At 45.5% G+C, this 24,313-nt stretch overlaps 1 protein-coding gene across 1 annotated transcript in view; it reads left to right on the top strand.

The window, feature by feature from the left end:
• LOC148511925 (inter-alpha-trypsin inhibitor heavy chain H3-like) overlaps nucleotides 1–24,313 on the top strand; it is a 185,317-nt gene that overhangs the window by 46,578 nt on the left and 114,426 nt on the right. The window contains 3 exon segments of the mRNA XM_088482492.1: nucleotides 8,026–8,188; nucleotides 13,233–13,343; nucleotides 19,870–19,995. Coding sequence (XP_088338618.1) covers nucleotides 8,026–8,188; nucleotides 13,233–13,343; nucleotides 19,870–19,995 — 400 coding nt within the window.

Raw genomic sequence — 24,313 nt, 5'->3', positions numbered from 1 at the left:
GGGTCCCCCTATATTTAAAACCAGCACCGGACCCAAACCGACCGAGGTGTAATGCCACAGCCAGGAGACCCTATCACCCTATCAACTGCCAAAGCATTTGCACCAAGCCGGTCAGCCCAAGCCAGGAATCTCAGGGGAGGTGGGTCACCCCTCTCCCAAAACCCCAGGCTTGGGCTGAAGCCTGGTGCTCTTCCCCACACCCCTGGGCTGTGGGTACAGGTGTAATAATGTGTTAAATTGTTCCAGTCTGGTTTCAAATATAGGGGGAGAAATATAGGTGCATGTTTTTTTGGATGCTATGGAGACCAGCGCGAGGATGGAGGTGAGTAGAAGATCTTTATTCCAGGTACTCCAAATGGATTCTACATGGGAGAAGTGGACCGACCAGCTGGCAGTAGGTAAGTATGTGTGAACGGGATAGGTAGGTATGTAATAAAGCTGTACTATTTATGGTGTGTGTACTTTTCCAAAGGGCAGGCATGCTGGCACCTGTAGTTCCACTGTAAAATGCAATAGTTTGGAACAACTTAACAATTATTACCCCCATAGCCCAGGGGTGCGGGGAAAAGCCCCGGGCTTCCGCCCAAGCCTGGGGTTTTCGGGAGAGGGGGAACCTTCTTAGGGGGGTCCCCACCTCCCCTGAGATCCCTGTCTTGGGCTGACCAGCTTGGGGTGCGAATGCATTAGCCATGGAGACCCGGTGATAGTGTCTCCTGGCTGTGGCTTTACACCCCGGTCAGTTTGGGTCCGCTGCTGGTTTTAAATAAAGAGGGACCCCTACGCATTTTTCTCCCCCTATATTTGAAACCAGACTGGCCCTGCAGCCAGGTGCAGGTTCCTAACTTACGGGGGAATTCAAATTTTTTACCCCGTAATTTTAGGAACCAGGGCTGGCTGACCAGTCCGGGGCTGGTCATACTTTTGGGGGGAACCCCACATAATTTTTTTTTTTTTTAAATTAACCCTTAACATAAAAAAAAACAAGCTGCCTGCACAAATTTCTCTGATATGTGCAGGCTGCTTGTTCGGGAGAGAAAGTCGGGCAGAGAACTCAGGGCTTCAACACGGACAGGATCGATCAAATACACCATCAAACAACTCAATCCTGTCAAAACCGGGAGCTTGGTAAATTCCAGAATTTTAAAGGAATTTCTTGCACCTACCAACCCGCGAATTTACCGGTTCCCTGTGCCCAGTCTTCACCAGTGTATTCTTGCAAACAGCTACCATCATCTGCTAATTCAGTACAACTTCCTATCTACACTTCTGGCGTTCTGTGTGCTGTTGCTACAGCTAAAACTCCAGCTGGTTGATTTCTTCACTGAAACAACATACGGTTCTTAAAACAACATCGTCTAGTGCTCTAGGGTTTGGCAGTGTTCAGGCAGAGTTAGGCAGTTCACCAATACTTCTACCTAGGTTTTTTTCTATCCTGCTTCACTGTTCCTGCGTGATTTCACCTATGAGTAAAGGTATAATCAGTGCATTACGTTTTACCTATACCAATTCTCACCAATTTTACCCAGTGGTCCCTGTTCTGTGCCTACAACAAATACAGAATCTGACACCTTGTCTGTCAGTCTGCTAGTGAATCACAGGAAGACAGGAAGACTGTAAATAAGAAGCAGTTGTTGCAGTGTTGGGATCATTAGTGCCAGTGAGTCCCTTGCAAGTGTACCCCTAATAATCCCTGAAGGCATCCTTGAGGCACTGTATAGGCTGCATTCGATAGACCTTGTCTGCCCAGATACCGCTACATCATTTACCTTATAAATATTATAATAACGTAGTGTACAGGAGCCCTATTAGCCAAATTCTGCAGCTGCATCCAATACTGCTTAGCAAGTCTGATACCAACTTAAATCATTCAGATGGAGTCCCACCTGGATATGCCCCCTGCCCAGTTCTCCCATGTAGATATTGACAAAACAAAGGCTACATGTTATTGACCATCATATAACAACATGGTCATATAGACCCAGCAGGAAAGGTAGACATGGGGATGTTAGTTTAAAGAAGAGGAAAAGAAAGATAAGGTGAAGATGAAGAGACTAGACTTGTGCACCTACTGAAAGTACAAGGATGAGAAGAAGTGGATCTCTTCATATTAAGAGGTAGAGTTGGGCACAAAATGTGAGGACCAGGCACTCCAAATACTAAGAAATGGAATAGAATGGTCATGAATTACACTGTTGATAGGTTATAACTTGTAAATCTCTCAGACTTTCTTTATAAGGGCTGGTATTGTGAGGGAATAACTTGTTTAAAGTTGAGAAATGTAATATTATGCTGGAGCAGGTGCTTATATGGTTTGTAATCAAAGCCTGGGAAAAATTCTGGGTTCTTCGAAGCTGTACCATTTTGTTGGGGTTTTCTATAACTTTGTAGGCTTGAGTGCAGCAATTCCAAATTAAGAACCAAAAATGCATGGTAGGAAGAGTGAGGTCTATCCTAGGGGCCATCCACATATTCAAAAATATCAGTCTGCCCATAGTTAAGATTGGGCGTTGTGGTAGGGTAGCATTATTTGAGTCAGGTATGTCACCAGATAATACTTCTGTAGATCACAGAAGCCAAGGTCACCATCCTTACAGTGAAGATGGGCGGTAGAACTGCGCTCTCATTGACCAGGGGGTGGTGTGTTGTGGTTTCGGGGTGCTGCACCTTTGTGTGGGAGTACCTTTCACACACTTAAAACGTATGGGGGTAGAGGGGGTAAGGTGCGCTCTTCCTGCTAGTAGTGGTGATGGTGATGACTTGTGTGTGTTTGTGAGTGGTGTTAATTAGAATGTTTCTTCTGGTGGTGGTGGTGTTTTGGGAGTGAGAAGGAGGGTGTGATTGGGTATGGAGTGTAGTTTGGAGTAATGTGAAAAGGGGAATGAAATAGGATCAAAATGAGGCCAGCAAGACACAGTAATTTGGGGCAAAATCTTTTATTGAGTAGTCACAATGCTGCTCTGTTAAGATCCCGGGCAGGTGGGTGGGGTTCAGTGATGAGTGGTGATGAGACTGGGGAGGTAGGTGGACCTTTTTAGGGGGCTCTTTCCCGTGCGGTTCAGTGACCTTGCACGTCACCCCTGCTGGACCTATGGTCGACAGTCTAGGAAGTCTCGGGGGGTGGGGGGATTTGCAGAGTGGGTTGGAACACCTGTGCGGCGTCCCGCGTGTTGGTGTGAGTCTTGGCAGTACTTACCTACCGGTAGGTTTTTTGTTATGGTGATGTAGGTCGACGTTGCGGCCGTTGCAGATAGATTGGAAGCTGCAGGTTTGTTCGTGAGCTGGATCAGCGTGTTGCTGGTGTGCTGCAGGTGCACGGCTGTTCTGATTGGTCTGCGGAGGTCAGTGACCAGAGTATGCAGCTGAAGTTGGCTCTTGGTCGTGCCGCTGGTGGTGTGGAGCCAGAGGTGTGGATGGGTGAGCCTCTGGGAGGCTGGGTTGCAGCATGTGTGCTGGGAACACCCCTGGGGGGTGGTCTGCTCGGGATACTGATTCAAAAAAAGGCCAGGGAGGAGGGGGGATGTGGAAAGTGTGACCGGGATGGAGCTGGTCACTGGCGATGTTGGCTGGACGGACTTGCGGCCGGATGTGCGGGATGCTCTTATCACTGACGGTCCCTCGTGAAAATGGGGATCGACGGTGGAGACACCCCTGGCCAGGAGTGAGTTGCTGAGCACGCCTGGGAGCAGGGGGGGCGAGAGGCTGGTCTGGGGTGGAGTCGGTCACTGGAGGTGTGAGCGGTGCGGACCAGCAGGTGGGTGGGCTGAGAGCTTTCTACACTGGTGGTCCCTGGTGGGGATGGGGATCTTTAGTGGAGGTCAGCCTGGATCGGTGACGGGTTTGATGTGAGTGTCCAACGCGTTTCCGCACAGGTGCCTTCTTCAAGGAGACACACTCTGCAACCCAGCCTCCCAGCGGCTCACCCATCCACACCTCTGGCTCTGCACCACCAGCGGCACGACCAAGAGCCAACTTCAGCTGCATACTCCGGTCGCTGACCTCCGCAGACCAATCAGAACAGCCGTGCACCTGCAGCACACCAGCAACACGCTGATCCAGCTCACCAACAAACCTGCAGCTTCCAACCTATCCAACTTACCGGTAGGTAAGTACTGCCAAGACTCACACCAACACGCGGGACGCCGCACAGGTGTTCCAACCCACTCTGCAAATCCCCCCACCCCCCGAGACTTCCTAGACTGTCGACCATAGGTCCAGCAGGGGTGACGTGCAAGGTCACTGAACTGCACGGGAAGGAGCCCCCTAAAAGGGTCCACCTACCTCCCCATTCTCATCACCACTCATCACTGAACCCCACCCACCTGCCCAGGATCTTACAGAGCAGCATTGTGACTACTCAATAAAAGATTTTGCCCCAAATTACTGTGTCTCGCTGGCCTCATTTTGATCCTATTTCATTCCCCTTTTCACATTACTCCAAACTACACTCCATACCCAATCACACCCTCCTTCTCACTCCCAAAACACCACCACCACCAGAAGAAACATTCTAATTAACACCACTCACAAACACACACAAGTCATCACCATCACCACTACTAGCAGGAAGAGCGCACCTTATCCCCCCTACCACCATCCTTAGTGTGTCTAAAAGAACTTCATGATGAATTCTGACCTGTCTGCCTGACCAAATGCATCTCTGCAGGTCTGCAGTTTTTGGAGAAAACCAGGGTTTTTAATAGATAGACAAGCAGCAATATGGTGTTTAACTTCACTGCTGCAACAGTACCAATCCAAGAAATGTATTTATTACTACTATTTTATACCTGGGTTGCTAGCTAATGTGGCTGCTATATAGCCTCATCCCTTTGTGGTATATAGTTAACATCCCAGCGATTAGGATGCCAGGGGCTCAGAATACCAGCATCAGAATCCCGAAAGCAGTAGGAATCCTGGTGCCAGCATCCCGAGTATCTCGATGGCAAGTATTAAGGTTAGGGCAAGGGTTAGCTTTAGGGTTATGGGTAAGGGTTAGACATTAGGGGGAGGGTTAGGCTGTGGGAGAGGAGGGTTAGGATGAGGCTGTTGGGGGAGTGTTAGGGGTTAGTGTTAATTTACTTACATGGTTGTGTCGGGATTCTGACTGTAGGGATGCTGCTGTCGTTATTCTGTCGCTGGGATCCCGTACTTAACCCCCCTGTGTGTTTCTTCAGCCCATCCCTTGATGTTCTTTACAGTCTCATTTCCTCCCCCATGTCTCCCAGCCTCATGGCCTCTCTGTGTCTCTCCAGCCTCATGCACCCCTGTGTCTCTCCAGCCTCTTACCACCCATATCTCTCAAACCTAATGCCTGTTGTGCCTCTTTCATCTATGTACCCACATATCTATCTATTACCCCCCCCTCATCTCTCTCATTTGTGTTCCCCTCCCTCTTTCTCTGATCTCTGTGCTCCCTTCTCCAGTTGGATGAGGGAACTAGGTTTGTGGATGTCATGGAGGTGTTGTAATGGGGGCAGCTGACAGGAGTGTTTCCCCACCTTCCTATCTCTGTCCTTCCATCTGTCTTTCTCATCTCTGTCTCTCCTTTCCCCTTCCGCCATCTCTATCATCTCTGTCCCCATCCCCCATGGGGGGGGGAGATCATGGAGGGGCAATCACAAGTCTGTCTATGGAAATTGCATGGGGGTGATGCAAGTGTAGGAGGGAAATCCGCTGCAGGCACTGATAAGATAACTGAGTGAGGGGAGAGGAGAGGCTGTGGCTGTGTTTAGCAGCCAGCCAGTGAGAGCTGTGATGGGAGGGGCCTCTCTTAAGATCACTTGATTACTTACGAAAACATTAAGTATTTTATTTTGTGGGATTTCCAAGTTAAAGTTATCTTTAAGGCACAGCTGAATGTCTGGGGGACATCAACACCTTATTTTAAAGTTACATAAATTACTGTAGAGCTTGATTTTTTTCAAGATAGCGGATAATGATATACAGTATGTCAATTGACAATAGTTAAAAGCATATATCATACAACATAAAACTTGTGTTTTCTATTCATAGCCTGAAGTTCAGTAATGTCTAGATTGTTGTGCAATCTGACCAACAATGGTTCCATAGTCAGAGCAAAGATGAGAGGCGACTTACATTATCTAGATATTATAGGAGCAGTGGGCCTGATTCAGAGCCGCTCGTAAGCAGCCGCTCGTTCGTTCCGAGCGATGTTCGCACATCTGCGCATGCATATGGGTTGTAATGCGCATGCGCCAACCAGTCAGTGCGGTTGGAAATCGTGTGCTCACAAAATAGCGAATGCCTGCTAATATGAGTGACAGGATGAGGCGTTTGTGGGTGGTAACAGGGGAAGTTGCTTGAAAACGGGGAGGGGAGATCCGAACGCAGGCGTGCCAAACGGTCAAAACGGGCGTTTTAAGGGTGTGCATAATTAACGAAACAGCAGCGTCATCGACCACGTCACTTGGTTGTCTTTTAACCCGAACTGCTCGCATGATTGCGGTAGGAAAATGCTACCACAAGAATAGCGAGCAGTTCATACGCCGTTCGATGTACTCGATTAATCTAATAAATAGCGGAGATGACGTATGATGCGAGCGGCCAGGGGGGCGTTTTTTCTAAATAGCGAGCGCATGTTTCGTTCGTTCGTTCAGACATAGAGGCATCAACTGACCGCAAAGAGCGAGTGATTAATTTAAATATCCGTCCCCTTTTTCAGAACGACAGTCCGCAAATAGCGTCCGGCTCTGAATCGGGCCCAGTGGAATTAAAGCAAAAAGCAGCAATCCCTCTGAACTCAAAGCCCAAAAAAGTCCATAAAATTCAAGGTGTGTCACATGCATGGCCAAGTATTATGATCAAGTACTTTTTTTGTATCAGTAGTCACCAACAGAACATACAACTTAACCTTGTTGGCAATGTCGATCAGATCTATAACTTTCCTAGTGTTATCTAACACCTGGCAACCAGGTATGAGTCTCATCTGGTATAACCAAGGCAAATCTATTTGCCAACTACAAAAGATTCCGATCTGTTTTTTTTTTTTTTTAAACTTTTTTTTCAGTGATGGAGATGTCAACCTTGTCACCTCTCTCTGTAGGTGTAACTTTTGAGGTTTCCAGTTCTAAGTTTTGAGTTTTCAGGAAATTACTTTAGTCAGTGGCCATATTGATGAGAAGACCTCAAATGGTTACCTTTTGGGCTTGCCAATATCTCTCTCTGCAATTGTCAGTGAAATGTAATCCTCACTTTTTGTATAAGAGGCTATCCTCCAGATGACAATGGTCTAATGTGGGTTAAATCAAATGGAGGTTCATGTTTAAGAAAACTGCTGAATGGTCAGAACAGGAAATTGGAAATTAGAGTTCAACATTTGCATAGTGGCCTGATAAAAAAATACCTGGACCCTTAAGTAATCTCATTTTAAAATGGTCTACACTGTATTTCACTGTTCAACTGCTTCCTCACCATTTTGCCTATTTATTAAAGTAGATGTTTTATTCACTCAACACAGCAGCGCGCAGCACCACTTTGCTAAATAATATTCACTATAGGTTACTATCTTGATGCGGAATCGGTATGTAATACCGACAGACGGGATCCAGGCGGTCAGAATCCCGACGCCTGGATCCCGACAGGGTTAACATACACACATTTGGTGGTCAGTATGCTAACCCTCCCCCTCTCCCTACCCTAACCCTCCCTCCCTGGTTCCTGAACCTAACCTCCCCCCTAGTGCCTAAATCTAATCTCCCCCTCCCCGCACCCTAAACATAACCCTCCCCCCTTAGTGCCTAACTCCAACCCTCCCCCTAGTGCCTCACCCTAACCCCTAAACCTAAGCGCTACTTGCTTTCAGCATCCCAGAGGTCAGGATGCTAGCGCCGAGATTCTGACCTGCATCGGTATTCTGGTGCCGGTAAGGTAAGTGTCTGCATCCAGGCCGCCAGGATGCTGAACGCATACCCTGGATGCAGTGTGCTGTAATTACTGATGTACTTGATGACGTTTTATGTTACTTATATATTGTGACATCAGAAAATAATAATGGGTATATTTTCACAGGGCTTCAGGCAGAAAGACGGAGAAGTTTACTGTATCAGTGAATGTGGCGTCACAAAGTAAAGTTACCTTTGAGCTGGTTTATGAAGAAATGCTGAAACGTCACTCTGGGAAATATGAAATGTTCATCAAAGTTCAACCAAAAGCAATTGTCAAAACCTTCCAGGTACAATATATCCTATATACTTAAAGTTAAATGTACATCCATAAATGCCATAGCAGCCAATGACAGATAAATCAATACCCTGGGAGCTAAAGTTAACAAACTTTTCTAAAATAAACATACAAACACAGCTGTGGCATTAAAACTGGTCATTCTTTTTATTTAAGATATCAAGAATAACTATATATGGTCGATAAAGGCTGATATCTAATATTAAATGATAACAAACTTGCAGGGACAATTGCTCATTCAAAGCCATGTACCTAGGTTAACACAAATGCCAACCAATACCGTAATGCCCCAGTTATTAAACCGAGGCCACTGGCCTCAGTAGGGAAATCAGCCTAAAGGTATATTGCAGGGGAGAGAACCTGCTGACAAGCTCACTGGTCCCTCGGCTGCCATTCTTTCCTGCCTTCCCTCCAAAAAAGAAAAAGGATGACAGACAACAAAGGAATAAACAGAGACAGAGGAAGGAAGAGGAATTTGCTGAAAAGATTCAGGTCCCTTCCTGAAAAGCATATAAAAAACATAACTCCATCCCTAAACCTGCCTATGCAACTAACCATTGGCAGCTATTACTAGGAAATGAACCTCATACAAACCTTGCATTACTGAGCTCTATCTGTCCCTAGTCTGTGGGGTTTAAGGTCCATCATGCACACAGAGGATGCCTTATGTCATCATTATCCAAGTCACTGCAGTATCTAATGGGTGGGAGTACTCCTGCTTCGCACATCAAAATTAACCACACATTACACTGTGTACCTTTCATGGTTTCCATATTCATACTGTATCCAAGTCAGGACCCGTGGACTGAGCTGATGAGGTACACAGGTACTGAAGTGAAAAGATGAGATGCTTACTCTGAGAAAGAACCCGTATGGCATGTAGCCTAGCTTCATCAGAGAGGTCAGATATTACTGGAAGGTTTCCAGACTGCTCCTGGAACTAACTGAGTGGAACTCAGGACCGTGGGGCTGGATCCAGTGTTTGAGAACTCAGGAACAGAAAAAGAGAGTAATACAGATAACTAGTGGCGACTCAAGAAGTGGAGCTTCAGCACATCCCAAAATTCAAATAGGGGAGCCACACCAACTGCCAGTTAGTTCCAGCCAGAGATTTTTGGCAGCTTTTGAAACGGCAGTTTGTGTGGCTCCCCTATTTGAATTTTGAACTGCGCTGCAGCCTCACCTCTGGAGCCGGCACTGCAGATAACCAATAGCCCGTCTGAAATCCACTAAAGGTAGTGAAAACTGAATACCAGAGCTGGGTGCCTAGAATCTACACCCTCAAGATGGGATATGAAACCAGTACCCATTATCCAGCACACGGAGTCAACCACTCCATTGAGACTCAGTATGAACCCCAACTCTCAGAGAGGACCCTCAGGACAACAACTATCATCAATGGTCACACCAATGGTATGATGAACAGAGGCTCTGATTCAGAGCCGGATGCTCTGACAGAGCGCTCGTTCTGAATCAGGGCCGGGCTATTTTTTTCTTTGAACGGCCTCTTGCCTGCTCGCATAGCTGTGGGTGACCACCCACAGCTATAGCGAGCGGGCAGGAAGATGGTCGCGATGGTCAAGACCATCGCGACCATTGGGCTTGCGACGAGACCCTTGTGGTAGGGTCTCGTTGCCGCAAGCCCTGGAGTGCTTTCGGCTCAAACAGAGCTGAAAGCACTCCCACTGACATCACTTGTGATGTCAGTGGGGCCGGCCCCAGACAGTAGGCGTTCCCATGGGAATGCCTCCGTCTGGGCAGCCACGCCCCGGCTTGCCCACCAAAGGGGGCGTGCTGTCACTCACCATCGACAACACGCCCCCTTTGGTAGGAGACCCGGAGCGACGGCTTGCCCATCGCTATCCGGGTCTCGTGCATGCGCACGACGGAGCCGGCTTCATTGTGTGTATGCGCACTGGGCCACCATCGACCCGCGTGCGAGCGCTCATCGCTCGCGAGCGGGTCTGAATCAGGCCCAGAGTCCACGAGACAGGTTTGGAGCTGTGATGCTGAGAAGAATAGTGGTACTCACTGAGGAGCAATACTGTCTGAAGTGTAATACCAGACTAGTCCAATTGAACCCACAACTTTTGTTGTAAACAGAAGACTTGCTTGAAGTCAGGATAACAGCACTGAAGACTTGGCACATGAAAGCACTATTACAGTCTATGGTATAATCAGGATACTTCAAACCAGGGCTGGATTAAAGCCTGTGGGGGGCCCAGGGAAACTAAGATGTGGGGGCTCCCTTCAAGCCTCATGGAGCCTAAATACGCCCCCCCCTCTCCCCACTCCACCACCCAAGCCAAATGGAGCCCAACTGCCTCCATCCTTTCCCCTGATTACTCACCTGCTGTCACCTCCCGATTTCCGGCAGAGATGCTCTGTTGTCCCCTCATCGTGTCACTGACATGTCATGTGGTGCCAATGAGGGGACTCGGGAGCTGCTCTGCGCTTTATGCAGCAGCATGGACTGTGCTGCTGCATGCAATAGAAGTTCTACTGCATGCAGCAACACGATTAGTGCTACAGCTTATAGCGCAGCACTGACTGTAGAACACATCCGCGGCAGCTGAGCCCCCATCTGGGAATAGGTGCCACTGGGCACTTGTTCTTGGCAGGGTGACACCGACCCTGTGTGGGGGGCCCGAGTGTGTGGGGGCTCAGGGGCTGTCGCCCCTGTCTCCCCCTCCCTTAATCCAGCCCTGTTTCAGAATACCACACAGACTGAATATATGCAAGCTGAACTGGTCTGGATCTGGTGCTTGACTGAACTGGGACCAGATGAGAACAGCAGCTTCAAATGGACTGGAACTGGAGGAGAACAGTAGCTTGAATCGGATACAGGACTCTATTCATTATGTTAATTATCGGGGTCTGAATGGACCCCGATAACTAAAATTCCAACTTGACCCGAGTGCTGGAGCAATTCATCATTGCTCCGGTGCAGAGACAGCTGATCCGAAAATCCGCTGTCTCACCAAGTCTTTTCGGAGCAGTGAAACTAGTGCGCCTGCGTGACCTAGAGATCACCCAGGCGCACAAAAACCTAGTGTCCGACGGAAGGAGCCGGATGAGGTGGAGGAATCCAAAAGGATACCTCTACGCAACCCGGGACTTCTTCCCATAGGGAAGGAGTGGGTTGCAGGAGAGCTTGATGTATTTTCGGAGCTTGATGAATTTCTGTCCCAGTGTATGGGGACAGCGGGCCATTCCGGAAGAGAAGGGTAAGTAGGAGATATACGGTATGTGATATCTCCAGCATTAGATTTTTGCTGAATGGCCCAAAAACTTAATTCCTGCAAAAGCAGACGGAAATTTTCATTTTCATCTGCTTTTGTAAAGCAGCAGCTGTCGATGGTGAGTGACAGCTCGCCCCGTTTTGTAGGCGGGTAGGGGGGGTGGTTGTGCAAACGCAGGCGTTTGAGGGCGGACCTACTGACATCAGTAGTGATGTCAGTAGTGGACTTCCTGCTCTATTAGAGCAGGAAGTCCACTCGGGCTTGTGGGAGCCAAGACCCTACCACAGGGTCTCGTCGCAAGCCCGATAATCGCAACAGACTCTAGGCCGCTCGCACAAGCTGTGGATGGTCACCCACAGCTTTGCAAGCGGCCTAGAGAAAAAAAAAAACACGCCCTGATTCAGAGCGAGCGCTCGCCAACAGCGAGCGACTCTGAATCTGGCCCACAGGCCAGTTATGCAGACTGGATACTAACAATACCAAGATCCTGCAGAGTGGATGAGACAAACTCACAGGCAGCAGTGAAGAAGTAGGAGTGCAGGTTCAGGCAGTGGATCGGAGATAGGAGGAGCACACTGTGGAGTGAGCACAGAGAGGAGTAATGCTCCATGTTGCTCCAACAGTGTGCTAATGGCAGGTGCTGCTTTTAATAGTGCACTCTTGCAGAGGATAAAAGGAAGCAGACATGTGAGCGAAGCAGACTGGTAGTGACTGGGGGATGTAGTCGGCATCCTGGCGTGCAGGATGCAGACGGTCTGAATACCGGTGCCAAAATCCTGACAGGTCGAGATCCCGGCACCAGTATCCCAACCACCAGCATCCCAAAGGGAAGTATCGGGTGTTAGGGGGAGGTTAGCGTTAGGGTTTTGCCCTGGGGAGGGATGGTTAGGATTAGGGTGCGGGGAGGGGAAGGTTAGGTTTAGGCATTACATGGAGAGGTTAGGTTTAGGGTGCAGGGAGAGGTTAGGTTTAGGGTGCAGGGAGGGGGAGGTTAGGTTTAGGCACTAGGGGGGTAGGTTAGGGTTAGGCACCGGAGAGAGAGGGTTAGTGTTAAAGTAGGGGTTAGTGGGAGACTTACCATTACTTTCTAGAATTGTCGGGATTTTGGCTGTCGGGATGCCGCTGTCAGTATTCTGACAAGTGGCATCCCAACAGTTGGCATTTCATACTGATTCCGTGACTGGATGTTAGTGTTCAGCTGATCAGAACCATCATGGCTGCGTCCATGCACCTTAGAGAAGTGCTGCAATAGCCCTGGAAATGGATGGCTCACCTTAAAGAAGCACCGCCGGATAGGGTGTGAGAGACTAAGTTCCTGATTTATGACACAATTACTATGTTTGGTGTAGCTCAGTGTATGCTCACAAGAAGCCCCCACTATGCTGTTCTGAGAACAAATGTGTAGGATGATCTGGAATTTCAGGGCCTCCATCCCTCTGGACCCCCAGCAGCTGTATCCCTGCAATTCTAGTAATTCTACTATTGTACAGGATATCTTATCCAGCCAGTTCAGAAAAACAAAAAAGAAAAGGTAAATATTTATTCATTGTTCGTGTCGATGAAGAGCACAATTAAACTATTTAATAAGTAGTGATAGCGTATGCAAGAAACAAAACAAAACAAAAAAATCTACAATTATCAAGGATTTTGGAAAATAGATCCCATTCCTGTGTACTCACAGTTTGTAATTTTCTTCATATATTAAACTAGATTGAATATTGGTGTCATTTTAAACTAAACAAATAACCTCCACAGTAATTATTATGTCTTCATTCTCTGTATCTCGCAATTCAGATTGAAGTAGATCTACATGAGCCACAAGGCATCAGCTTTCTAGATGCTGAAGCGACTTTCATAACAAATGACTTGCTGCCGGCCATTAAAAAATCTTTTTCTGGAGAAAAGGTAAAAGCTCAGTAATTACAGGAGTAACCTGTGGGGAACTTTGGGCCCGATTCAGACCCGTTCGCTAGATGCGTTCGCACGCAGCCGTCAGCTGCCAAAGGATGTAAAGCCCGCGAGCACATGGCAAGACATTAACACGCCCACTATGTCTTGGTGTGCGATCGCAGTATGTATTTAGACGACCACTCTCCTGTCACAAGACGCACACTTTGAAAGTGTATTAAATATCGAGTACCATCAGACCCATATGCAGCACTTGTGGCTGACCATACTCCACCGCAAGCACTGCAGAGTGCTGCAGTGTGTAATTCAGCCATGTGACGTGTATGCTGACGCTGCATCTTAATTATGCACACCCTGAAACGGCGATAAGACACACCACCACACCACCGTTTCCATCCACCACCCCCTGTCACCACCCACAAACGGCTCATCCTGTCACTCATTCTAGCGAGGCATCTATGTGCAAGGGGCGATCGCATGGACTGGTTCGCACACGCGCACTGCGTCTTATACGCATGTGCAGATTGCAAACATCGGCAGGCTACGTGCTAACGCAGCCTAGCGAGCGGGTCTGCATCGGGCCTTTTGTTCAATGTCACTTGCTGTTTGTGTCATTTTGATAAACAAGAGAACACAATTAAACCACTTATGGGTTAATAAACTATAGACACAATAGCATAGATGGTGATAAAGGTCATACATTTAAATTGCTTAATAGATCACACTAACACACTAACAGACAATTAGCGTGGCCTAACCTAACATGTATGAACAGCGGCAGAACACTGGCCTCAAAATTCTAACTTGTCTACAGAATCTACCCTCACCTTACTGGGTCAGACTGAATGTTCCACAAGGACATGCTCCAGTCCCTTCTCAAGAGCAAGAAATCTTGCCTTACTTCAAATGTGATTTGTCCTACAATCTTATGGTTTAAGTACAGCCTCTGAGGAGCAAAGCTTTCACAGCAATCATTGCACCATCTGGTAGTCGGTATTTCCCACAATTGCAAGATTTTAAGTATTCAATTGGGTGCAAAGTTTTGAATTATTTTTTTAGTGCTCAGGTTGTTTTTTCAGCTCCCCCAGAGCAGGTCTAATTTCTCCTAAATTCCATATCTTAAGGAAAAATTAAGGCCAGTTACTCTGGAACACTTTGGAACCCCCCTCCCCAATGACTAATTAAGTAATTAGAAGTTCCCTTAGTCCTTAATAACTTACCTTTCACAGCACTGTCCTCCTCCTCTTCTCCAGCGTCGCAGACAGCTTCCATGATCGGCCGGGCACAAGACAAGTACTACTCTTAACCCTACACCCCACTACCCCTAACCCTGATTCCGCTCCCCACAAACACTAAACTACACTAACGCCGCTAACCCTGCACCCATTCCCTTCACACACTACCTACATACACTACACTCCCCCTAACTCACCTGGCTCCCTGCACAAACTACCTACACTACACTACACTACACTACTGGCTCTAACATTGCACCCGATCCCCACACACACTACACTACACTGCATCCGATCCCTGCACACAGCCATCCGCAGCTTGAGTAGAATTTTTTTTTTCCCACCTGCAGAATTTTGCCCGCAAAAAAACCCTGCAACCAGTTTTTAAAAATTGGATACCACAAGGATCGGGAGCGCACATACTCTTTGTAATCCAAAATTGGTTGCGAGGTCAGTGTAATTTTTTGTGGGAAAACTTTGCGGCCAATTGGATAAGCCCTTAAGTACTGCAATAAAATGCCAACCCTTCTTAGACCTGATAATATCCCAGAACCTGTCAGTCAAGGGAATAACTTTGGCCGTAACTACCATAGGTGCAAGGGGTGCAGCAGCTATGTGGCCCAGAGCTGAGGGGGGCCCATCTTCTTTGTCATAGCTACATGTGTTATATACATTATTCACCATTGGGTGGTACATAGGGCCCTTACAAACTTTTTTGCTATGGGGCCTTCAAATACTTAGTTACACTCCTGCTAAAAGCTGTACCCTCCCCCACAAGCCAATGCTTATGTGTCCTTAAGCTTAATTAAGCCCTAAATTTCCTTAAACTAATAATTGATATCAATCTATATAAATTACTGCAGTTACCACAAATATGATAAAATCAAAACTATAAATCATTAAAATGTTCAAATTCATTAATGACAAAGTAATTCAATATTTCACTGAGTGTATGATTATGTCTAGACGAGATGAGGCAATTACACACACAGCTGTATCCTCATGTGTACAGCCATGGCCAAAAGTTTTGAGAATGACACAAGTATTGGTTTCTACAAAGTTTGCTGCTTCAGTGTTGTTAGACCTTTTTGTCAGATGTTACTATGGTATACTGAAGTAAAATTACAAGCATTTCATAAGTGTCAAAGGCTTTTATTGACAATTACATTAAGTTTATGCAAAGATTCGATATTTGCAGTGTTGACCCTTCTTTTTCAAGACCTCTGCAATTCGCCCTGGCATGCTGTCAATCAACTTCTGGGCCACATACTGACTGATGGCCGCCCATTCTTGCCTAATCAATGCTTGGAGTTTGTCAGAATTTGTGGGTTTTTGTTTGCCCACCTGCCTCTTGAGGATGGGCCACAAGTTCTCAATGGGATTATGGTCTGGGGAGTTTAATGGCCATGGACCCAAAATTTTGATGTTTTGTTCCTCCGAGCCGCTTAGTTATCACTTTTGCCATATGGAAAGGTGCTCCATCATGCTGGAAAAGGCATTGTTCGTCACCAAACTGTTCTTGGATGGTTGCTCTTGGAGGATGTTTTGGTACCATTCTTTATTCATGGCTGTGTTGTTAGGCAAAATTTTGAGTGATCCCACTCCCTTAGCTGAGAAGCAACCCCACACATGAATGGTCTCAGGATGCTTTACTGTTGCAATGACACAGGACTGATGGTAGCGCTCACCTTTCCTTCTCCGGACAAGCGTTTTTCCAGATTCCCCAAACAATCTGAAAGGGGATTCATTAGAGAAAATAACTTTACCCCAGTCCTCAGCAGTCCAATCCCTGTACCTTTTGCAGACTATCAGTCTGTCGCTGATGTTTTTCCTGGAGAGAAGTGGCTTCTTTGCTGCCTCTTATTGACACCACTCCATCCTCCAAAAGGGATGTAGTCTGGAACCCGACGGTGTAAATGCCGACCGCCGGCTTCCAGACTGCTTTATCCCGACTAGGGACAAATGACAGGCGTCTAAATGTAGACGCCTGTCATTTGCCCGACGTCTGGAGACCGGCGCCCGGCATCCCGATCGAGCGGATGCCAGGCGCCGCAGCGGACAGCCACGCGGGGGGGGTTAGGTTTAGGGCTCCCGGGGGGGACTTAGGGTTAGGCACCCCCATGGGAGGTTAGAGTTAGGCTAGGGGGAGGGAGGGTTAGGGTTAGGCACCCCCGGGGGGAGGTTAGGGTTAGGCACCCCCCCGGGGACTTGGGGTTAGGTTTAGGCACTTAGAGGGGGGGTTAGGGTTAGGCACAGGGGGGAAGGTTAGGGTTAGGCACCCCTAAGGAGGGCTATGGGGGTTAGGTTAGTTTACACTTACCTTTAGGACGATCGGGATTACCAGCGCTGTCGGGTAGCCGCTGTCGGGAATTGAACCGCCGGCCATGCGCCCGCCGGTAATACATATCACACTCCTCCAAAAGTCTCCGTCCTGTGTCATGCCAACAGTAAAGCATCCTGAGACCGTTCATGTGTGGGGTTGCTTATTTACTTATTTTACTAATTATACTTATACAGTATATCATAGTAACATCTGTCTGACAAAAAGGTCTAAAAACACTGAAGCAGCAAACTTTGTGAAAATCAATACTTGTATCATTCTAAAAACTTTTGGCCATGGCTGTATATACATTGTTTCTAATATTCTTATTTAATTAAATTTTGTACAATATAAATAGTCACTTATTTTGGTTTGCATATGAGAATTAATATGTTCCAAGTATTAGTCACACGTATATGGGCCGACACCTTCTGCTCCTTCAAGTTAATTACGCAGAGGAAGTACAGTAGCTATTCCATAATCTCATGGGAGGCTCCATTGTTGGAACTGTTTAGATAATTAACCAATTTTTATTGGCGTTAATCCTCAGTGATAGATTTATAATTTAGCATATTATTTATAATTTACCTAATTTTTATATGACGGCTATATGCGTGTTTACTCTTATATCCCTTTCACACTGAAGCCCCAGCTCCGACCTTGGTCCGGCCAGGGATACTGAACACGGTTTCAACCCATTACAGCTCTTCACACTGCACGTTGGACCTGGGTTATTCTTGGGTCGACCCGGTTCACACTGGACCTGTGTCTGCCCTGGTAAATGTGTGAGTCATTAGAAGTGGATGTTTTGTACAGATTCACAAATACCTCTTTTACAACAAAATCCCAGGTCCAACCCGGGATTTTGAACATGGGTCAGTCCTAGATTAGACCCGAGTCAGATCCCAGTTACACTGTGTCTTCGAACTGGGTTATTCCTGGGAAGGCCCTGTTCACACTAAAACCCGGGCCTGCCCTACTAAACTTGTGAGGTCATAAAAACTGCTCCACAGCTGCTCCACAGCTGCCAATCAGCTCATTTTAGGCATGACCTGGGTTGGATAACCCAGGTCGGACCATTCACACTGCACCATTACCTGGGTCGTTCCCGTGTCCAACAATGCTTGTTATCTGGGTTGGATTCTATGGTCACTCGACTTGGGTTATTTTTTGGGGACCCTTTCATACCAAGCCGTGACCAGGGTTGACTTGGCAATAGTAAAAAAGGAGAGAAATAAAGACAGGTGCGCTTTCAACAGCGGCTGGTGAGAAGTTTCTTAGTCCTCTATAATATTATAAGGAATATATATACAGGAACCAGCGCTGGCTATAACTATAAAATATCTAAAGGACGGATTGATTGTTTAAAAATAGGTGTCCGTAAGGAACATTTGTGGTGATATAATTATTCATTTATCTTTATGTACCTTGGTTTTTTATATACCTTTATATATATACGTACAACCAGTATTGGTTGATTAAAATAAAAATATTTTTTAACGATCAATCCGTCCTTTAGATATTTTATGGTTATGGCCAGCGCTGGTTCCTGTATATATATTGACTTGGCAATAACCCGGGTTACAGTATTTCGGCAGTGTGAAAGGGGTTAAAAGATGAGTGACCCCTTTTAAATAACCCGGATTGCACCTTCAATACTGCAACCGAAGAGTTTTATCAGATGTCTGCTCCATATCATCACTGCTGCTGAACTGAAGTAGAGTGAACGAGTGGAGCTATGATGCGGCGAGCCGTGATTTGCTCGATGCGTCTGCTTGTAATTGGCTGCAGGTCCACGTGCATGATTGACTCACGGACGATGACAAATTTAAACAGGCGCCACACCCGCTGCTGGCGCTGTCAGTAGCCTGGCCATTCTGCACTCTGTGCAGTGGCACCTACCACACCGCCCTAGTTACGGACCTGTTCATTGCTATGATTTTTTAACTGTGCTCCTTTTTTTCTTTTTTGTTCCAGCACTTAGGAGCTCATTCTGACCTGCTCGCAAGATGCGGCCGCTCGCTGGCAAAAAGGGGTCGGATATTCAAATTCCACACTCGCACTTCCCTCTATGTCTTAGCGAGCTACGGCACTGAGCGCTCGCTAGTGTATAAAGACGCCCCCTTTCCCCTCGCAACACACGTCATCTCCTGGAATTGTTGGATTAATCGGTAACATCGAGAGCTATCGGAGCTGCTCGCAGCCCTTGAGGTGGCCTTAAACCACCGCAAGCACTGTGATCAGTGATGGCTGAAAAACATGCAGGTGACATTTACAATGACGCTACTTTGCTAATTATGCACGCCCTTTAAACTGCGTTTTGTCGGCCTGATACGCCTGCATCCGCAACACCACTCCCCCGTTTACAAGCACCTTCCCCTGTAACCACCCACAAACGGCACTATCTGTCACTCAAAGTAGCGGGAAGTCTGTGTACTACGAGCACATGATTCCCCATCACTGAGACTGGCTTGCGCACACACACTGCGAATTATATGCATGCGCACTGTGCAACAATCGCCCGGCAGCAAGCGATTGCGCCTTAGCGAATCAGGTCCTTACTCTTCACATAAGCTGTAGTTTCAACAGTAGAAATGGTTCTTCAAATGAGTGCACAATTAATTTCTTCCATGTAATTTTAAAACTTCTAGTCTTAGTCATTCCTAAAATGTGTTTTTTACATTCATTCAAAATTATCTAACCTGGTTAAATATTGTCCTATAACAAATTGTGATACACTCGGTCAACTTCGGGCAATCTGACTCTTCAACTGTTTTGAATGCTGCCAAATCAGCAATACGTTGCCTACCCTTATTTGGAACCGGTGACGTTTTTGCACAAAATCTTGCCATGACAAAGCACAAAGCACCTATTCCTTAAATTTGATATACTAATTGTTATATGGTAATTTTGATGTTTTGGAGAAAAAAAATAGATGATGGAGTTATTTTTATCTTTTTATTTTTAGGGTCATGTTTCTTTTAAACCCACAATAGATCAGCAACGATCCTGTGCTAATTGTTCAACAACACTACTGAATGGGGATTTTATTGTGCAGTATGATGTTAATAGAAAATCTCCTGGAAACATACAGGTGAGAGTCATTGTTTGAAATAGTTCCAGAGTCTCATAAAAATGCATTCCTTCAATAGTTTATATAATGTCAATATGAGAAAATGCAGTCCAAATAAAGATGCAAATGTATTATGATGATACTGTAATAATAATAATAATAATAATAATAATTAATAAAAATTATCTCTTACATTGAAAGTGACAATGGATGATATTATGAATGATAATGGATGATATCTAGGGGTAAATTTACTAAAGTGAGAGTTTTAGAAGTGGGTTTTAGAAGTGATGTTGCCCATAGCAACCAATCAGATTCTACTTAACATTTAACTAGCACCTTCTAGAAGATAATAGCTAGAATCTGATTGGTTGCTATGGGCAACATCACTTTTAAAACTCACTTCTAAAAACTCTCACTTTAGTAAATTTACCCCTTAGTGTCCTTCAACATATCCCATTGGAACTTTGAAGTTAAAATGCTATTTTGATATGTACTCAGGCAACTGTAATTTGAAATTAAGGTAAAAGTATATATGCACAGAAATATTGGGCATTTCTGTGCATATATACTAGAGGCGAGCACAGATCTGTGTTTTGGTTTTAAATCATCATCATATTTTGGTTTTGGTTAAACCACCCTCATTTATTTTGGCTTTGGATTTCTTCGAAAAATTATAAAAATAGCTAAAATCATTTTGGCATGTTTTTGTTCCTGCAGTATATATAACATCAATAACATTAATTTCAAATTTTGACCACCTAACAGCTCACAATATAGATTTCACCAATATTGGCCAAAAGCTGCAGTGATCTGGCTGGCTAAACTAAGCAACAGAGTAGCGGCACAAACCAATGGCAATTTAAAAGTATATAGCACATCTATGAAATATAGTGGCACTGCACTGACAGACAGGATGGTAGATTAATAAACCATATGACCCTATAGATTGTTTTCATTAATCAAGAACTAATAGGCTAAAAGTAAAAGCATAATAGAAAATATAACATATTAGCAAAAAACATTTTCAAACAGCAAATCACTGAACTAATGCCAGTACAGGTGAGTGTTGCCAGAGTAAAGTCTAGTAGAAAACTAGATTTCCATCAAACTTACTTCAAATAGCAAATCACAGGCCCAAGGCCAGTATAGATGATTGGAGGAGGAGTACTTAGTGGAAGGTAAAACATTTATTACTATAAGGAAAAGCAAATCCTAAACGCAGAAAAAAGTAATAAAAACCAAGCTTCCAAATGTAGGTTTTCAAATGCAAACTAAATCCAAACAGCAAATCTCAGGCCTCAGGCCTATACAGGTGATTCAAGCCAGAAATGGGTGGAAACTGATATGGCAGAACAAATTCAAGATACGTAAAAAAAAATATTATATACATTTTATATTTGTATAAAAACCATATAACAATCTTTTACTGGTCTGATGTACCAGCTCGGGCATGCATATTTACTGGATATATATCCTTCAAATATAAAGAGTAAAAAATCAGCAATGCAAGTTTAAATGTTTTTTTTTAAATGGACTACAAGTCCTAGGATAGAATTGAAACCTATATATAGCTATTTTTGCACTTAAACTTATAAAACTGAAAGTAGTAAATGACTGAATGAAAAATGAGGAACTGCAAGTCTCGGTAATTGGATAATGTAAATAGTGTTCATGGATTTGTCACATGAGAGGGGTCCACCTTAGCAGTATAATCTTAAAGTGTCACAACACCCAGTAAGTACAGTATTGAACCGCTTGCTTGCAGATATCCACTTCCTTTCAAACACACACAATAGTCCCTGGAAATATATATTATAACTTTTAAAATAAGAGACTTGCAAAAAAAATTTTAAACCATAAAAAATTGTCTTTTTCAGTTCTAATTATTTTGGGGTGCAGCTGATGGGGCTAAAAATCCCTGTAAGTACAGTAAAATACACTATCTCGCAAGCACCAACAATCTTCCCTTATCTGACTTGAATTGAAAAACTTGAGATTGTTTTTAAATATAAATAGATGTCTACTGTCAGACCTTTATTATTTTGTAGTGTTTCTGATTAAGCTACAAAACCCAGTAAGTACACTATTTGACCCCTTCCAGGCAGATATACACTGCCTCTCAAACACTCCCAAGTTAAATTAAAATACTTAATTTTTTTTAAATAAAAAAAAAGTCTTCTTTTAACTCTGATTATTTTAGGGTGTGGCTGACGAGGTCACAACATCCTGTAAGTACAGTACCACTTCCTGACATATACACTGCATCTCAAGCACATACAAACTTCCCTTGTAATATCTAATTTAATTAAAAGACTTGAACATTTTTTCAAAACCAGAAAAAAATGTCTTCTTTGGTGTTGAGCTTACTCAGACATAGCACAGTATTTTTTGGTCAGCTATGCTTGCAATGACAGTAGTGTATCTGCCCCTAAAGAACAAGATATACTCTTCAAATGTGTACAGTACACAGTAAGTGCAGCTCAGGCTCAAACACACAAACACAAGCAGTTTCACATCCATTTAGGACAAGATATACTCTTTAAATGTACAGTATACAGTAAGTGAAGCTTAATTGGTCCATGAAGGGGGGGTGCCACCAGGGTCCCAAAGCACTTCTCGCTGATTTTTCCTAAAATTTAGGAGAAAACAGACTGGCTCTAGAGATGCAAGGAAAAAACCTCCCGGCGCTCAAAATCTAAAAAAACCTGCACCTGATTAAATAGCAAAAATCCCGCACCTGCAGGAGAAACCTTGCAGGTGCTGTATTTTTGCTATTCTTACCCCCAATTGAAATTTCCCCATAGTGTCTGTCCCTTTATCTCACCTTGACATGTATAGTATAAAAGACTGTGATTGTTTTGTCCACAAAGGTACAACACTGAGCAGAGTAGATATTTTGTCATCTAACTATGAAATCACAGTACTGTCTCTGCCCTCATATTCAATATATACTGTAGATAGATTCCCTTGTGAAAACAGGGCGGTGCACATGGGGAAAGACATATTGGTGTGGATGAGAACATGCAGACTAGCACAGTTGGGAGAACACAGCTGTAGGGATTGGGGTAGTTATAGCGAGATGCAGTCAGGAAGCCGACGGTCGAAATGCCAACTGCTGGCTTCCCGACTGTCAAATCCTGGCAGGGGTCTAATGACAGGCATCGAAGTCCCGACGCCTATTGTTATCCCTATGCCGGGAGCCCGATGCCTGGCGTACTGAATGAAGGTAGGCCGGGAGGCGGGCTCGGAGAGCCGCGCGGGGGGGGAGGGTTAGGTTAGGGCTCCTGGGGGGGACTTAGGGTTAGGCACACCCCCTGCCGGTGTTCCAGCATAAGACCATTATAGCAGCATGGAGGCAAAGATAGTGTACATGCATAGACAGAGTATGATAGTTTTAGCAATTAGGGAGCTGAATGTGTATAATGAATGAGATGGATGTATTGAGTGAGAAGGATGTTGGAACCCAGTGGGATTATTGTGGTGACTGAATGGGAAGATTGTGTGCATTGAATGAGATGTGTGTCTCACATAACTGCTCAGACCTCAGTTGCAAAGACTGCATGTGTGTATTCCAATGAGCATGCAATTCTGTGAATTAGCAGCTCCTCTGTCAGGTTTGACATCCTGGAATCCCCTATGAAGGGGTTGCGATCTTGATTTTTGGAAGAGTTCGGGGTAACAGGCCTGGATATCAGGGCTCCTCATCCACAGGTCTTGGATGTTGACGAGACCTGGTCAAAAGTGTGGAGTCTAACCTGCAGGGAGGTGTTCACCAGTGACCCCTCCAAGCGGGATATGGGCTTAGCTGCACCCTGCAGACAGGTCACGGTCCTTTGACCAGGTATCCAAGTCCTGTGGGAACAGAGACTCGATTATCAGTGGCCCAAGGGAAGTGCCTAGCAAAGGCACTACTACACCAGGATATGATACTAGGAATAGGACTAGAGAGATACATTAGAATTAGCACCAGAGAGGTATACTAGAGAGGACACTTGAGAGATACTTGAAGAAGTGTGACGGAAGTAGCGTGCTGACGCAACTTTGCTCAGTGGGGTGGCACTCGAGGGAGACTCTGATACTGGCATGTGGACGCACTTTTGCACCATGGGGTGATGCACTTTTGCACTATGGGGTGCACTCGAGGGAGACACTGGTACTGGCGTGTGGACGCACTTCTGCACCATGGGCTGACGCACTTTTGCACCACGGGTTGCACTCAAATAATTCACAGGTAGTGGCGTGCAGACACACTTTTGCACCACGGGGTGATGCACTTTTGCACCACGGGGTGCACTTGAGGGAGACGCTGGTAATAGCTTGCTGATGCACTTTTGCA

Source organism: Taudactylus pleione, unplaced genomic scaffold (assembly GCF_031769625.1).
Source record: "Taudactylus pleione unplaced genomic scaffold, aTauple2 ptg000289l, whole genome shotgun sequence".
NCBI classification, from domain to species: Eukaryota; Metazoa; Chordata; class Amphibia; order Anura; family Myobatrachidae; genus Taudactylus; species Taudactylus pleione.
The sequence above is the reverse complement of the archived record's forward strand: the minus strand, read 5'-3'. Positions and strand labels throughout refer to the sequence as shown.